At 44.5% G+C, this 17,826-nt stretch overlaps 1 protein-coding gene and 1 non-coding gene across 2 annotated transcripts in view; one reads left to right on the forward strand and one right to left on the reverse strand.

The window, feature by feature from the left end:
* Window positions 1–256: 256 nt before the first annotated feature.
* LOC114705267 lies at window positions 257–393 on the reverse strand. Its single transcript, XR_003736369.1, has one exon. It is a non-coding gene; the product is annotated as a small nucleolar RNA SNORA43 (small nucleolar RNA).
* Window positions 394–4,342: 3,949 nt separating this feature from the next.
* Smarcc1 (SWI/SNF related, matrix associated, actin dependent regulator of chromatin subfamily c member 1) overlaps window positions 4,343–17,826 on the forward strand; it is a 128,558-nt gene continuing 115,074 nt past the window's right edge. The window contains exons 1-3 of the mRNA XM_028886879.2: window positions 4,343–4,612; window positions 7,524–7,643; window positions 11,689–11,774. Of these exons, the coding sequence (XP_028742712.1) occupies window positions 4,421–4,612; window positions 7,524–7,643; window positions 11,689–11,774 (398 nt within the window). The 5' untranslated portion in view covers window positions 4,343–4,420. The remainder of the gene's footprint in view (window positions 4,613–7,523; window positions 7,644–11,688; window positions 11,775–17,826) is intronic.

Below are 17,826 nucleotides of genomic sequence, written 5' to 3' on the forward strand. Positions count from 1 at the left end.
CACAGAGACCTCCCACCCACCCAACCAACCCATCCTTCTGTGCTGTGCCTGATACATAAGCTGTGCCTTCCAGAACCCTATCTCATCCCCGCTTTCTTGTACCTAAATCTGTGTGTCTATCTTTTCTTCATTCCTTCCCTGGCCCTAGTCAGGGTTCCAGAACCCAAGCTGAGTAGGATGTGATACATCTTCTGCCTCCCTGGTGCTGGAATTAAAGACATGTGACACCATGCCTGGCTACCCCTGCCCCCATGTGAAAAGTCAGGCTATAACCCATTCTTAATGCTTACTGGCTCTGGACACTGAGTGTAGGAATGGACACTTGCTTTTTGCCCCAATGTCGCAGACACAGCCCAGCAGCTGTGACTGTAGTACTGACAGATCCAGGCCAGCATCTGGAAGGCAGCCTTTTTGAATTTTCAAAAGCTGTTTATTGTGGTGTGCATATATGATGTTGGAGGGGAGGTTACATATGCCACAGCACACTGTAGAGGTTAGAAAACTAATTGTGGGGTTTCTTCTCCTTCTACCTTTATGTGGGTTCCAGTGATGAACTAAAGTCATCAGGCTTGTGTGACAAGTTCCTTTACCCACTGAGCCATCTCCCTAGGTCTTATCAGTGCTGCTCACCAAAGGAGCACTGGGGTCACAGATGCTGTGTGCTCCTGCAGTTGAGTTTACATGGCTTCTGTAGATTTGAACTTAAGTCTTCACACTTGTATGGCAAGCACTGTACCCACCGAGTCATCTCCCCAGCCTAGGAGGATTTATTGAATTATTCATTTATTTATATCACTATCGATCAAACCCAGGGCACCATTCATGCTTGGCAAACACTATACTACTGAGCAATATCACCAACCCCAGTTTTCATTTTAAATACACTTGGAGGATTGGAGAGATGTAATCCCAGCCCCGGAGAGGCTGGGGTAATATTAACATTGGTTCAAGACCAGCCCAGGCAAGATCATGTTTCAGGCCAATCTAGGCCACATAGCAAGTCCTTGTCTCAAAACAAAAATATTTTTAGTTTTGTGTATTATGGAGAGGCCAGAGGATCTCACAGCTTTCAGGAATTAATTCTCTACTTTCATGTGGGTTCTGAGGCTCATTTAGCTTTGCTCAGAGTGCCATTACCTACCCAATGAGCTATTTCACAGGCCCTCAAAATAGCTTTAAAAGATAGTGTCTCCTCATTCTCCTGTTAGCTGTGTTTTGGAATGCTAGGTAGCTGAGCATAATATTGAACTTTTTTTCCCCTCAAGACAAGGTTTCTCTGTACAGTTTTGGTGCTTGTTCTGGATCTCACTCTGTAGACCAGGCTGGCCTCGAACTCAGAGAGATCCACCTGGCTCTGTCTTCTGAGTGCTGGCATTAAAGGCATGCACCACCATCAATCACCAGCTTTTTTTTTTTTTTCAAACCATGGTTTCTCTATGTATTTTTGGCTGTCCTGGAACTCACTCTGTAGATCAGACCTGTCTCTGCCTCCAAAATGGTGGGATTAAAGGCATTTGCCACCACTGTCTAGCCTCCTATACATTTTTATGGCTCTGTTGCACTATCAACAAATAACGCAATGTACTTGAAAAGAGGGAAGCTTACTTCAGGGTATAAGGTCTTGGTTTAAAACACACACACAACTCAACCTGGGTTGGAGATATGACTTAGCAGTTAAGGGCTCTAGTCCTTGCAGAGGACCTGGGTTTGACTTCCATGGCAGCTCACAATCATCTGTAACTCCAGTTCCAGGGGACACCTTCTTCTAACCTTCATAGGCACTAGGCACCCATATGCACAGACATACACGGGATATCAAAACACAGACACATAGCCAGACTCTACTCCCTGTTGTTAGTTATTTTACCTCAGATTGCTTTTCCATTTTGTCCATGATTCCTTTTTCTTATCTGCAATGACATAGATGTGCTTGCCTTTAATCCCAGCACTTGGGAGGCAAAGGCAGGTATCTCTGAGCCTGGGCTACAGATTGAGTTCCAGGACAGCCAGAGGTACACAGAGAAACCCTGTCTCAAAAAACTACAAAAAAAAAAAAAAAAAAAAAAAAAAAAAAAAAAAGAAAGAAAGAAAGAAAAAAGGTGTGCTCAGTACCAATTGTGGTATGATGTACATAGTGCTTCACAAACCTCATCTATTATTAGTTCAGAGTTTAAGCTCTTAAACGGCATAATCCATTTTTTTTTTTTTTTTTGAGACAAGGATTCTTTTTTCTTTTGTGACAGGATTTCTCTGTGCTATCCTTGAATCTCTGCTTTCCTGAGTGCTAGGATCAAAGGCATATGCTACCACCTCATGGCTATTTTCTTTCTGAAAGAACTTTGAAATTGATTTACTTTGTGTATATGTGTGGGTGTGAGTGTGCATGTCACCAAAGCCTGCCTGTGGAGGTCAGAGGACAACAAGCAAGTCGATTGGTTCCTTCCTTCCATTGTTCAGGTTCCAGGATTGAACTCAGGGTGTCAGGCTTGGCATTACCCATGCGCCATCTCACTGCCTTGCTCCATTTTGTTGTTTGTTTTATCGTCCCCCCTCCCCCCCCAGACAGGGTTTCTCTGTGTAGCTTTGGAGCCTGTCCTGGAACTCGATCTGTAGACCAGTCTGGTCTCGCACTCACAGAGATCCACCTGCCTCATCCTCCCAAGTGCTGGAATTAAAGGTGTGCGCCACCACGGCCGGGCTTGTTGTTTTGAGGCAAGAGTCTCTCTATGTTGTTATGGAAGTCACAATGTTGACTGGCCTGGCTTTTAACTCAGAGAGATTTATTTGTCTCTACCTCCCGAGTGCTGGGGTTGAAGGTGTGGGCCACTACAGCCAGACTTTGCCCCCCTGTTCTATTTAAAAAAAAAAAAAAAATTAGGTATTCATGATGTATGCATGCCACAGCACAACGCCCAGGTCAGGGGATGACTTTGTGGAGATTTTCTCCTTCTACCTTTATGCGGGTTCTGGGGTTCCAATTCCGGCTTCGAGACAGGGTATTTTCTGTTGTCCAACTGCCCATGAACTTGTTGCAGTCCTCCCACTCACGAACCCAGCGTCATCAGTGCTGTGATCATTGGCGTGTGCCACCACAACAGCTCAGAATCCACATTCCCCAAATTACCCTTCATATGCATGGGATTGCTATCTTCCTAACATATATACACCTCATCATGCCACTTCCTCTTAAAGCTTGCTTTCCAGTGCTTATAGTAAAGTCAACCTTTCCATTTCTATTAGAGTCTTTCACTGAGTATTCTTTCTCACATTCAGTGCCTTTGTCTCAGTTACCTGTCCTTTTTGATTACATTCTACTCACTTTTTTCTCTCCTTAAAAAAAAAAATACAGGGTTTCCCTGTGTAGCCCTGGCTGTCCTAGAACTTGCTCTGTAGACCAGGCTGGCCTTGAACTCAGAGATCTGCCTGTCTCTGCCTCTGGGATTAAAGGCGTGCATCACCACTGCCCTGCTACTCATTTTGAAAATGTCGAAAAACTCATCAGACTTGCTCACTTAGAGCTCCAAAGTCATATAGTATGATGTTCACGTTTCTAATACAATTAGTCACTTTGTTAATAATTCAAATTCTTTTAAGCTTCATGTAGACCATTCATTCAACAAATATTTACTGAACGTTTTGTGTAGACAAAACGTCCTGTTCCCAATGCCGAGGATATACCTGTAAAATAAAAACACTAGGTTGTGGCGAGAACTACAAAGAAACAGTCGGGTGGGTGTGATTAGCTGTGCAGTCAGGGGCTGGTTTTCTGGAATACTTTGAAGTGATGAATTTCAGAGTGACTCGCGTGCGATTATCAAAAAGGAAGATATTCTCGAGGTCGCAGGAGTAGCTGGAGGCAGAAACTAGCTGGTGTGGTTCGAGAGACACTAATGAGAGCCCGAAGGTGTGTGAAGCCCAAGCTCCAAGCAAGATTGGGGCTTGAATGAAGGTTTCCAAGGCCGACGCGGCCCCCGGGTGTAGTAGGACTGCAGGCAGGCGGGCGGGACTGCCACGCTAGCGCTCAGAGTGGGCACCCTAGGTGGCTGTTTCAAGTAGTGATACAGAATCTCCTTTAGGTTGTTGACCGCCTAAGGATCAGACGCAGGAAGCCGGGGAGAGTCAGACGCAGCGTTCACGAAGAGCAGTGTCGGGGACTCAGTCCTGAGCAGCAGGCGGAAGAGGCGGACAGCGCCTCCTGCAGTGGGCTGCCGGCCTGCTGCGCATGCGTACGCCTGCTCTGAGCGCCAGTCCGTTACCGCTCCGGTGCCTAGAAGGGGCGGAGCCGGGCCTCGACGCCGGAAGGGGGTTGGCTAGGCGGGGCGAGCAGGAGGAGGCGGCGGTATCTGCGCGCGCGCGCGCGGGTGCGAACGGGAAACGCCGCGAGGGCCAGGCCGGGCGGTGGAGACGACGGACGGTGACCATGGCCGCGACAGCGGGCGGCGGTCCGGGAGCGGCAGCAGGCGCCGTGGGTGCAGGGGGTGCGGCGGCGGCCTCGGGCCTGGCGGTGTACCGGAGGAAGGACGGGGGCCCGGCCAGCAAGTTTTGGGAAAGCCCGGACACAGTGTCCCAGCTGGATTCGGTGCGAGTCTGGCTGGGCAAGCACTACAAGAAGGTGGGTTCGCGCGCGCCTGTGGGGACCGCGGAGCCACGCGACAGGGGCTGGTGGTGGCCGCGGGCCTGGCGAGCCTCGGACCGCCCCTCCCCCCCTCCCGCGCCACGAGGGACAACAAAGGCTGGCTCGGCTCTCGCCACGCCCCCGCGGGCGGCTCTAGACACGCGGCGGGACGGGCCCTCGGTGCTGGCTCTCCCGGGCCCACGCTCTCGTGTGGGAAGCCCTAGCTAGCTTGCTCTCCGGTCCAGAAGCAGGTGGAGCTGGGCAGAGCCGCAGGGCGTGTGTCCCTGGTCTTTTGTTAGCTGCCTTAGGTGTGTGAACAAAGAGCGTGAGAGGCTGAGCCCAGCATGGTGAAAGTAGCTGGAAGTTTTGTTTAGCTAACCAGTTTCTAAGTGGTTCCGTAACTAAGGGCTTGCTGTCCGGTATGGATTCGCTGAGGGACCTTGGATGATTGGCCTTGCGAGTTATGTAGATCTAAACCTTGGAATAGGATTGATACAGGATTATTGAAAGTGATGGCTTTTCACTTTATTTATTGTACTTCCGGTGATGTGTAAAGATGTGAGTACAGAAGTTAACGTCCTTCAGCGAGAACTCAGTTTATATCATGTCTTCTTTGTAATGTTTATTTTTTTTAAAAAACCTCCCGTGTGTCTCCTAATTTCGAATGCACATTCTGCTGAGTCAGTTGTTTTACAAAGTTGTGAATTAACCCTTTGTTAATTTGTTTTCTTTAATTACATCTATTTTTTTGGAGGGGTGCATCCCGTTCCTGTGTAGATGTCAACTTAATCGAATTGATTCTCTCATAACACCAAATGGGTCCAGGATTCGAACTTAGGTCATCAGGCTTGGTAATGAGTGCCTAAGTACATTCACCTCACCGGCCTCAGTAATGGGTATAGTAAATTTCCCCACTATGTAAACGCTGAAGAACGACTCCCTTAGATGATACAAGGCAACAGCCAATCCCTTCTCCGCTACTCTCCAATTCAGTAGTGTTGTGTTAAGATTTGGTCTGGATCATAGTTAACAGTGAACTGTCTTATCCTGTATAGTTGTTGAATGAATGGAAAGTTAAAAAGTAGGATTTAAGTCATTTTGTCGAGTGTTGGCTAACATGGGTTAGGTTCAGGTTTGAACCCCAGCACCTCATTAAAACCAGTCATGGTGGTTCTGAAGTCCTTTGAGAGGTATAAGCATGAAGATCAGAAAGTTCAAGGTTATTCTCTGTTACACAGGGAGCTTGAAGCTCGATGCAGGCCTGGGCTACCAACACAAGACCCTGTCTCAGAAAAGTAAAAATGACACACTAGTCCCTGACCAGTTCGCTTGGGGTCTGTAGCTTGGTGAACTGTTGGTGATTTCAGAAGTGACCGTGTCTCTAAGGCTTTAAAGTCAGAAATAGTGTTGACTTATTTGTGCTTGGTGTACACCAAGCATTTCTCTCCCCCTCCTCCGCTCTTCAAGGCCTCACTGTGTAGCCCTGGCTGTCCTGGAACGCACTATGTAGACCAGGCAGTCCTCAAACTCAGGTCTGCCTGCCTGTCACCTGAGCGCTAGAATTGTAGGCATAAGCCACAGCTCTGGGTTCACTAAGCATTTCTATTGTATTTAACAATGTATTTAGAACATGCAAATTTAAAAATGTATTTCATTATGTGTGTGACTTTCATGTGGGTGTCCACAGAAGCTAGAAGGGGGTATCTATCTAATTCCTCTGGAGGAACTGGAGGTAAAGGCAGCTGTAAGCTACCTGGTATGGGTGCTGGGAACTCAGCTCTGGTCCTTTGCAAGAGCAGCAGGCACTCTTATCTGCTGAGCCATCTCCAGCACCAGGCGGAAATTTAAATCTCAGCAATTAATATGAAACAAATGAGACATTGAAGTCTCTTTATTTTGAGACCAGCCTGTCCTACATAAGACTTCAGAAAAACAAAAGACAAAATTGCTATGGCCCCAGAACTCTCTTTGTGACCTCTGATGGTCAGCTCCTTTCTGATCCTCCTTCCTTTCTAGAGTTGTGGGAGGATGAGGATGAGCCAGGATAGTGGACCAAATAAGGTTTTTTTTTAAAAAGTTTGTTTGTAGTTTAGATGTGTGAGTGTTTTGCCTGCATACATGTCTGTGTTCCAAAGTGTGTTTGGTGCCCATATAAGCCAAAAGGATCATTTGGTCATCTGGGCTTTGAATCATCTGGACCTGGAGTTGATAATGGTTTTGAGTTCCCACGTGTGTCCTAGGAATCAAACCTGGATACTCTGGAAGAGTGGCCATGCTCTGAAGTGCTGCTGAGAGCGCTTTCTCTCTCAGCCCTATCAAAGATTTTGCATTTAATTCATTAATTATGCTTTCCTTGCCATGAAACTACCTCCTGTCTCTACTATTGGTTTGCCCTTTTTGTGTGCGTGTTTATGGGTGCTTTTCCTGCATGTATGTATGTGTACCACTTGCATGCCTGCTATCCTCAGAGGCCAGGAGAGGGCATGGTTTGTCCTGAGACTGGATGGAGTTAGACATCTGAACTGCCATGTAGGTGCTGGTAAAATCATCTAGTCTTAACTACTAAGCCATCTCTTCAGCATACATTATCTGCTTTTAAGTATGCACATGTAGGGCAGGCTTTGGTAGCATATCCCTTTAATCCCAGCACTCTGAAGGCAGAGACAAGTGGATCTCTGTGAGTTCCAGGACAGCCAGGGTTACACAAAGAAACCCTGTCTCGAGAAAAGAAAATACATAAAAATTATGCACATGTGTGACTGTTATGATTTTTTTGCGGTGGAGAATGGTGCTTCATAACATCTAAAATTTGGTGCAGTTCCATTATTTAATAGGTAGTAGGAAGTAAGGTTCCTTTCTCTTCGGCGTCATCTGTAGCAGTGTTTGAACCCCTGTCTTTTTCTTGCAGTATGTTCATGCGGATGCTCCTACCAATAAAGCGCTGGCTGGACTGGTGGTACAGCTTCTTCAGTTCCAAGAAGATGCCTTTGGGAAGCATGTCACCAACCCAGCCTTCACCAAACTACCTGTAAGTACATGAGTACGTGATACGTAGGAACTTGTCGGGAGGGAGGGCTTTTTTTTTTCAGACAGGTTTTTCTGTATAACAGCTCTGGCTGTCCTGGAACTTGGTCTGTAGACCAGGCTGGCCTTGAACTCCTGTCCCCGAGTGCTGGGACTAAAGGTATGGACCATCACTGCCCAGCTCAGTTTTTGTACTTTGAAGTGTCACCTATGGCTGACTTCCCTTGCTGCTGCAGTGGGGCTGGGGGTGGAGGTAGACACACTGTAAGAGAAGTGTTTTGTTTGTTTTTGAGACACGCTCTCACATAGCCCAGGGTGGTCCTGGAAGTGCCTCTGTATTGAAGACTAGCTGTCAACACCGATCCTTTTGTCTTCTTCACTTCCATGAGCTGGGATTGCAGGCAGGTGCTGTCATCCTCAGTGTAGGGTGGAATTCTCACCCGCTGTGTCATGAATGTGTTTTAGACTGCAGTAATCGTGGAGACTTACTGGATTTGTGCTATGTTGCCATAGTCTCTGCTCTGCTGTACATACTGACACTTGTCCCTTTGAATCTTGTGGCAGCCGGGTGGTGGTGGCGCACGCCTTTAATCCCAGCACTCCACAGGCAGAGCCAGGTGGATCTCTGAGTTCAAGGCCGGGCCACAAACTGAGATCCAGAACAGGCACCAAAGCTACACAGAGAAACCCTGTCTCAAAACCATAAAAAAAAAAAAAAAGAAAAAAAAGAAAAAAAAGAATCTTGTGTCAAGAATACTTTTTGTATTTGTTTGGTTTTGGTATTAGTTTATTTTATGTACATTGGTATGAGGTGTCAGATCCCCTGGAACTTGGAGTTAACAGATGGTCATGTTGGTGCAAGGAATTGAACCCAGGTCCTCTGGAAGAGTAGCCAGTGCATTTAACCACTAAGCCTTCTCTCCAGCCCCTTGTGTTTTTTGTTTTTAAATTAAAAAATTTCAAATGGCTGAGCGAGAGTGCCCGCCTTTAATCCCAGCACCGGGAGGCGGAGGCAGGTGGATCTCTTGTTAGTTTGGGGCCAGCCTGGACTACAGAGAACAAAATGCTCTCTCCAAAAAAAAAAAAGTCAAGAAAAAAAATTGAATTTAATTTATTTACGTAGACTGTGATTGTGTGTGTGGGTGTGGGCACATGGCTGCCACAGCATGCATGTGAAGGTTAGGGTGACTTCAGGAGTCGGTTCTTCGCCATGTGGGTCACAGGGGCCAAACTCAGGTCATCAGTATTGTTAACCAGCCCCTTGACCTGCTGTCCCCTCCCGTATACAAGGTAAGTAAATAAATGTATAAAAAGACAATAATAACGACGTCTGTCCTCTGCAGTCCAACACCTGAAGTGCTGTAGTGCAGAGCCAGGGCAGTGGTAGGATTGTGCGGACCTGAAGACCCTTTTTCTTTCCTAGGGCTTTGTGCGTACTAGACAGTTTCTGTAATAATCCTGTTTGACCGACTCACTTCTAAAATGATGTCAGGGGCCAGTGAGATAGATGGCTGAGCAGATGAAAGCACTTGGCCCCTGCTTGAGCACCCTGAGTTCTGTCCCTGGAACCCACACAGGGGAAGGAAGAACCGAACCCTCACATCGTCGTCTTAGGGCACAGTTGTGCTGTGGCACTTGTGCACCCTACCCCCACATGAAAGAAATCTATGCAAAATTGCTTTGTTTTGTTTTGTTTTGGTCTTATCAGACAGGGTCTGTCTACATAGCCTTGACTATCCTGGAACTCACTACATAGACCATAAATGTCCTCAGACTCATTCACCTGCCTCTGCCTTTTGAGTGCTAAGAGTAAAAGCACATACCACCACTTCTGGCTAATAAATGGAAATTTAATAAATTTTAATTTTTAAATTTTTTTTAAATTTTTAAAAAATTTTTTGAGACAGTGTCTCTGTATTCCTGCTTGTCCTGGAATTCACTCTGTAGACCAGGCTGGCTTTGAACTCAGAGATACTGCCTTTGTCTCCCAAGTGCTGGAATTAAAATTCCGTGTTACCCATTCCAAGCTAATAATTTCTTTTTAAAAGACTGAAATTGCAATTTTTATTTACATGTTTGTGTGTGTTTCTATGTGTGGGTATGTAGACTTGCATACATGCACGTAAAACACCAATCACAAAATAAATCTACAAAAATTATATAGTGATGTAATAATTCAGTGTAGTTTACCAAATGTGACATGATTTAGAGTAAAATCTGCATAAAGTACTTTTTTTAAGCTTTTATTTTTGAGACAGAGTCTCTACCTCTGATTACTGTTCTAGAATAAGGTTTTTTGTTTTGTTTTTTAAATTCTGGTATAAAGATGCACACCTTTAATCCCAGCACTTGGGAGGCAGAGGCTGGTGAATCTCTGAGCTCAAGACCAACCTGGTCTACATAGTGTAGACCAGGATCGCCAGGGCTACATAGTAAGACCCTGTCTCAGGAACAAACAACAGAAAAGGTATTTGTTTTTTAAAATGTCATTTACGTTCTTTTATTATTCCTAATTATGAACATATAAGTATCATCATCCAAAATGATATTACAAGGGACTTTAGATGTGGGTTTTAACTCCTGTGAACTAAACCACTAAACCATTATTTACTAAAGGGGTTTAGGGAATAGAGAATATTTTTAGTCATAAACCATAATTAAAAATAATTCATGGCTTAGTGCCAGTAGGACCAGATGTATTTCTCTTCCTCTCAAAATAGAATGTAGCATTTTCTCAAATGAAAGAGATTGTTCCTGTTTGTGATACTGTAGAAGAAAATTGAATGAGAAAGACTGTTAACAAAGCAAATAGATTTTTTTTTTTTTTTTGAGATAGGGATTTTCTGTGAACCATGCTGCCCTCCTACTGATCCCCCTGGCTCTGCCTCCTGAGTGCTGGGATTAAAGATGTTTGCCATGCACCACCACTGCCTGCTGTTTATTTACTTTTAAAGTTAAAAATTTTTTTTTTTTTAATTATTTTGTGTCTATGGGTGTCTCACAGTAGTTTTGAGTGTTTGAGTGCAGGGCTTATAGAAATCAGGAGAGCCTTAGATCTTCTAGAATTGGGAGTTATAGATAGTTGTAAGCCACCCTGTGGGTGTTGGTAATCAAACTAGGTCCTCTGCAAAAGTAGTAAGTGCTGAGCCATCTCTCCAGCCCAGTAAATGTGTGTGTGGGGAATCTTATTTAACTTAATGTAGTGGCTCATTCCTCTGGATACAGTAATCATGAGATGGAAGGTTAAAGTTTAAAGTCAATCTCACTACGTCGCTCATTTGAGGTCAGCATGGGCAAAATGAGACCCTGATTTAAAAATTATGAAAGTAGCCAGGAAGTGGTAGTGTACACCTTTAATCCCTGCAATCTCGGCATAGGCAGGCAGATCTCTGAGTTTGAGGCAAGCCTGGTCTACATAGTGAATTCCAGGACAGCTAGGGCAACACAGAAACCCTGTCTTGAAAACACACCCAAAAATAAATAAATAAACAAACAAATAAATAAAAGTAAAAAATAGTGCTCTGAGTCTGACCTGGTGTTTGAAGCATGTGATCTGGGTTAGTGAGGAGGCTGAGTTCTGTAAAAGTTGAGGTTGTCTGGGCTACTGAGAGGTTACAGTTAGCTAGGGCACCTGAGAACGTGATTTAGAAAGGAGGCATGACAGTGTAGTTCACTGGTAGAGCTTTATATATATATGTTTATTTCCTATTTATCCTTCTATATATCCAAACTTTAAAAAGTTACAAACTGAACAATTGTACAGAACATATGAGCTGTCGTCGTCCCCCCCCCCCCCCAAAGACAGGGTTTCTCTGTAGCTTTGCGCCTTTTCCTGGAACTCACTTGGTAGCCCAGGCTGGCCTTGAACTCACAGAGATCCGCCTGGCTCTGCCTCCCGAGTGCTGGGATTAAAGGCGTGCGCTGCCACCGCCCGGCTGAGCTTTTTTTTTTTTTTTTTTTTTAAGGAGTCCCTGAGTTAAATTTCAAGTGTAGCATGAAGTGTTTTATCAGAACCTTTATTTTCCTCTTGCACAATTTTTCATTTTTAGGCAAAATGTTTTATGGATTTCAAGGCTGGAGGCACCTTGTGTCACATTCTTGGGGCTGCTTACAAGTACAAAAATGAACAGGGGTGGTAAGTTCTTTTTTAATTTATTTGCACATTTTGATATATTACTTGATGTGAAATCATTCTCTTGTATGTTGAGAATTCTGTAAGGTTATTGCTGTTAATGGCAAGGTAAAGGTCTGTTTTTAAAAAATATCAATTTTCTGTATTTAAGTTTTTTAAGTCCTGTTTCTCAAGAGTGTATTCAGCCAGGTGTGGTGGTGCACACCTGCTGTCCCAGGGTGTGCGACACCGTGAGTCTCTAACCTAACCTCAGACACAGCAAAGCAAAGAGCCCACTTTGATTTTGTCTCACATCCAACAGAAATTACAACTGTTTTCAGTAGGTAAATAATATATTTATTTTTTGTGGTACTGGGAATTGAATTGAGGGCCTTGTGCATGCTAAGAATGTGCTCCTGCTGTATATCCCTAGCTACAAGGAAATTTTATATGTGCATATACACACACAAATACACACATACACATTTGTGGGGTGGGTTTTTTTTGTTTGGTTGCTTTTTTTGTTTTTGTTTTTTTTGGGGGTAGTGTTTATTTTTTGGTGGTGGTATTTTGAAATGGGGTTTCTAGTAGCCTTGGCTATCCTAAAATGCCCTATGTAGCCCAGGCTGGTCTCTAACTCACAGAGATCTATTTGCCTCTCCCTCCTGAGTGCTGAGATTAAAGGCGTGGGCCACCACTGCCTGGCTGGTTTTTTGGTACTTTTAGTTACATATTTGGTGTGCCATTTGTAATCTTAGTATTGTTGGGGGAATATGCATATAATTTCTATATTTTTAGTTTATTTACGAGACTAGTCTCAAGCTTTATCCTGTTTCTACTTCCTAAGTGTTAGGATTATAGGCCTCTGTCACTATGCCTGTTGTTTTGTTTTTAATTTCTGTGTTTTAATAGCCACTTTTTTAAAAAAGAATTTTTTTGTTTATGTTTATGCGTGTTTACATATATCTAGATGTACCATGTATGTGCCTGGTACAGTGGAGGCCATAAGAGGGAGTTGGGGTCCCTGGAACTGGGGTTATAGACAGCTGTGAGCTGCCATGTAGGTGTCAGGCCTGTGCATGAACAGCAAATATTCTTAAATGCTGACATTTCTCTAGTTCCAGTTTTGGTATTTTTGAGATAAAGATCTCAAAGTAAGTCCAGGCTGTCCTTAAACTTCTATTAGCTCAGGCTGTGTTTGAACTCATGATTTTCCCACCTCGATATCCTGAGTACTAGGATCATAAATGTACACCATGAATTAATTTGTTTACTTTGGCTTTGGTTTTTTTTTTTTTTCTTTTCTCCATTGCTGGAAATCTAACCTAGGGCTACACAGTCCATGCTACACAAATGCTCTGTGAGCTTTATTTTAAGCTGTTTTAGTTTATAACATTAAGGCCAAGCTAGCCCAAGTGTGACTAGGAAGCGCAGATACATTTTCAGATCAACAGTTAGAACAGCTTTATAGTTAATGGTTGGGTTGTTTTGTTTGCTTCCTCTATTTTTCTCCACTTTTGGAAAAAGAGTTTCATATATCTGTGAGTGTCTTTAAGCTTTTCTCTGTACCTGAATATGTCCTTGAACAACTATTAATCCTCCTGCCTCTACCTCCTAAAGACTGAGAATATAGCCTGGGCATAGAATGCCCAGTTGAGTGTTGGGTAGGGAAATCAGGTCCGAGTGCCTCTTGGATGGTAGGTGGAAACGCTACTGACTGAGCTATGTCCCCAGCCCTTGAGAATAGCGTGCTCAGTAGACTAAATGAGCATGGGCGTTGATATCATGTGCAGTAAGTGGTCCCTGACCTCAGACCCACAGCATGCTTGGACTCCACTGTTAGCTCTGCTGTGGTTGATGCTCTTCCGCTGCTATCACACCTTCCCACTTGAAACTCTTTTATTCCTTGTTTTCTTGTCCTACCTTCTTCTCAAGTCCTAACTGTTTTTAAAAATTGGATTACATTTTCATTAATTTTTAGGTGGTGGGGCATACATGTCAAAGTGTGTGCACATGTGGCGGTTGGAGGGTAACCTGTGGGCGTAGGCTCCCACCTTCTGCCTGTGGGTACTGGAGGTCAGACTCAGGTCCTCAGGCTTGATGTCAAGTGTCTCTACCTGCTGTACCATGTCACTAGCCCCTGACTTGGACTCTTGAGGACCAAGTTTCCTAAAGAGAAATTTCTTCTAGGACATATATTGTGGGATTTGCTTTCTGTCTCCAGTGAAATATTTAAGGTTACTTGGGGTAATCTAATATCTCTTTCAGTTATTTTTCTCCTTTTAAAATTTAAACACTCTACCCCACACCCCTAAAAAAAGAAGAGAGAAACAGCAGAGGACAAAGGGTCGGAGTCAGGAGTCTTGCCCTCCCTCACGTTGTGCTGGAGTCTTGCCGTCCAGGTGTCTGTCTGTAGGCTGCTGCTTGTGTCCCTGTCTCTCACAGGCTCTCTGGGCAGTGAGGGATGCTTCCCCTTAAAGCTGTCCACACCACTGACTACTGCTGCAAGTTTCGAGCGCCGACTCTCTGGCTTACCGCATGTCTAATGTTCTGTCCGAAGGCTCCCTGTTTTCACTTGTGTCTTATACACTGGTGTGCACTTCCGGCTTTAGTTCTGAAGGGTTTTTTTTTTTTGTTTTTATTTTGTAACTTGAGCCCATTTATCCCTGGTAGAGCTCGGCTGGGATTACAGGTGGGCTTCATTGCAACCAAGTTGTCTTTCCATTGAGCCATCTCGGCAGAGTCAGGCGGATCTCTGTGAGTTTGGGGCCAGCCTGGTCTACAGAGTGAGATCCAGGACAGGCACCAAAACTACATGGAGAAATCCTGTCTCGAAAAACAAAAAAACAAACAAAAAAAAGCAACCACTGGGACACCTCACAAGCCACCATGCTGGCTTCTTTGCCATGACTCAGTACTGCTTCTCTTCTGGTTGACTCTGTACTGCATTCTTCTGGTTGACTCTGTACTGGCTTCCTGACCTTAGCTTTAGCCTCCAGGGTGGCAGTTATACTGTTACATGTATGACATATGAGGTTGAGTTGGAGTACTTGGTAATTGAGCCACATATTTGTGGAGAGACTGTATAAGTTATTTCCAGAATTGGAGTGCTGAGAGGGTTATCGTTGTGGATGTGGCAAAATTTCTCAGTAACTTTATTTTCTTCTGACGGATAGTGTTAATTTCTTTTCAAAAAATCTTTTTGTAAAATATAATTTATTTATTTTTATTGGTGTTTTGCTGCATGTATGTCTATGTGAGGCTGTCAGATCTTGGAGTTACAGACAGTTGTGAGCTGCCGCCATGTGGGGGCTAGGACTTGAACCCAGGTCCTCTGGAAGAGCAGTCAGTGCTCTTAACCACTGAGCCATCTCTTCAGCCCTCAAACAATCTCATTTGAAAAGTTTTGTTCCATTTTTATATATTTAGGTGTGGGTATGTGCCTGCCATGATGCATTTGTGTGAGGCAGAGGACAACCTGTGGGAGTCAGTTCTCGTCTACTACATGGGTTTCAGGGATTAATGCAAGTCCTTCGTCTTGGTGCCAAGTCCTTAGCTTGAGCATTGTCAGTGGCTCAAAGCTAGTTGTTTTTCCGTCCGTCCGTCCGTCCGTCCGCCTGCCCACCCACCCATCCTTCTTCCTTTCTTTTTTTTTTTTTTTGAGTCAAGGTTCTCTGTATAACAGCTCTGGCTGTCCTGGAACTCGCTTTGTAGACCAGGCTGGCCTTGAACTCCTAGAGATCCACCTGCCTCTGCCTCTTGAGTGCTGCGATTTAAGGCATGTGCTGCCGCCACCTCTGGGCTAACTTCTTATATTGTTAACTAAAGATACCAAAGGAAATTTAAAAAAAAAATTATTTTATGTCTGAGTGCTGTATCTGCATGTGCATCTTTATGCTAGAAGGTGGCATCAGATCCCACTATAGATGGTTGTGTTACCATGTGGATGCTGGGAATTGAACTCAGGACCTCTATGGGAGAGCAGTCAGTGCTCTTAACTGCTGAGCCATCTCTCCAGCCCCACAACGGGAATTTTTTTTTTTAAATCATATAATTGTATGTATATATTTTTTATTTTTTGTTTTTCAAAACAGTTTGTGTACCCTTGGTTGTCCTGGAACTAGCTCTGTAGACCAGGTTGGCCTTGAATTCAGAGATCCACCTGCCTCTGCCTCCCAAGTGCTAGGATTAAAGGTGGGCCACTGCTGCCCAGCCTATGTTAGAGTGTGTGTGTGTGTGTGTGTGTGTGTTTTGTATGTTTAGGAGGTTTTTTTTTTGGGGGGGGGTTGTTTTCTTTTGTTTTATTTGAGACTGAGTCTCACTGTATAGTCCTGGCTGGCCTGGAACTCTTCCCTTTGTACACCAGGCTGGCCTCAAAAGAAATCTGCCAGTGCTGGGTTGGTTTTTATCATCAACCCTCTAGGTCACTTTCATGGTATGATTCTTTCTGTTTTGTTGGATGATTGCCCTTCCAGCCTGTGTACCCCTTGCAGGTAATAGCACATCTGGACTGTTGTAATAGGATTTCAGTAAAAATGAGTGCAGCTATTACATTGACATATATTACTGCATATACCCAGTAATGACATATGCATAGCTGTATTTTATGGTATGGTTATGGTTAAGTTCTGAGGAGCCATACCATCTTGGTTGTTGGTTTTATCTGCTTTATCACAACAACAGCAAAACTAATGCAATCACCATTCTTTTTTTTTTTTTTTTTTTTTTTTTTTTTTCCTTCGAGATAGGGTTTTCTGCCCTGGCTGTCCTGGAACTCACTGTAGACCAGGCTGGCCTCAAATTTAGAGAGATTCACCTGCCTCTGCCTCCCCAGTGCTGGGATTAAAGGCATGCTCCACTGCCGCCCGACTAAAAAAGTTTTTTAAACACAGTCTTAAGTTGCTAGACAGACAGCCCCCTCCCCCACACTGCCCCATACTCCTTAGGCTAGGCTGGCCTTGAACTTAAATCACCAGTCCTCTGTCTTGAGAAGTTGAGATATAGTCCTGAGTTGTGAGGTTTAGCCTCATTAACTTTTCTGCCAGTGATTTAAGAGAGTTCTGTTTCTTCAGTGTCCCATTATCATTTTCTCTTGTATAGTCTTTGTAATAACTAAGATGGTATTCTAGTTTGATTTTGTTGCTGCGTGTTTTGGTTACTGTTAGTTGCTGTTAAGAGACTCCATGACCAAGGCAACCTCTATAAAGAAAGTATTTAATTGGGGGACTTGCATGATTTTATAGTGGGAATCTGTTGTAGCCCACTAGTGGCTGTATCCAGCTGGACTGCATAAGAGGTTGATTGGACCATGGGCCTGGGTACCAGGTGTTCGGAAGGGTCTACACTTAACTGTAACTAGCAAGGGGGAGGTCTTTTGCTCCACCCCTTGGCATGTCAAGTTCTGGGCCAGTGGATAAAGATCCAGGCCCACTTGAGTCTATACTGCCCCCCCACACACACACACAGGGTTTCCTTGTGTAGCTTTGGTGCCTGTTCTGGATCTCACTCTGTAGACTAGACTGGCCTTGAACTCACAGAGATCTGCCTGCCTCTGTCTCAAGAGTGCTGGGATCAAAGGCGTGGGCCATCACTGCCCAGCTTCTCCCTTATTTCTAAGTCTCTTAAACCTCATTCTTTAAGAGTCCTTAGGGTAAATAAATGTGGGAGCTCATCTCCCACCGGAGGCAGACAAGGCATGGTGCTAGAGCAGTAGCCAAGAGCTTTGCATCCTGATACTCAGGCAGCACAGAGAGACACTGGGTCTGGTGTAGGCTCGGGAATGCTCAAAGCCCATTCCCGGTGACATACCCACCCTCTGCAACAAGGCCATACTTCCTGATCTTTCCTGAATATTTCAGTAGCTGAGGACAAGAATTCAAACATGTGAGCCTATGGAGGCCATTCTCGTTTAAACACTACACTGTTTAAATACTCTGATCAGAATGGACTTGGGTTGGAAAAGGTTTATTTGGCCTTCACTTCCAGCTCACAGTCTATTACTGAGGGTATTCAGGGCAGGAACTCATGCAAAGGCCCTCCCACATCAACTATCAATCTAAAAATTCCTCAGTCAGGG

This window comes from Peromyscus leucopus, chromosome 7 (assembly GCF_004664715.2).
Source record: "Peromyscus leucopus breed LL Stock chromosome 7, UCI_PerLeu_2.1, whole genome shotgun sequence".
NCBI lineage: Eukaryota > Metazoa > Chordata > Mammalia > Rodentia > Cricetidae > Peromyscus > Peromyscus leucopus.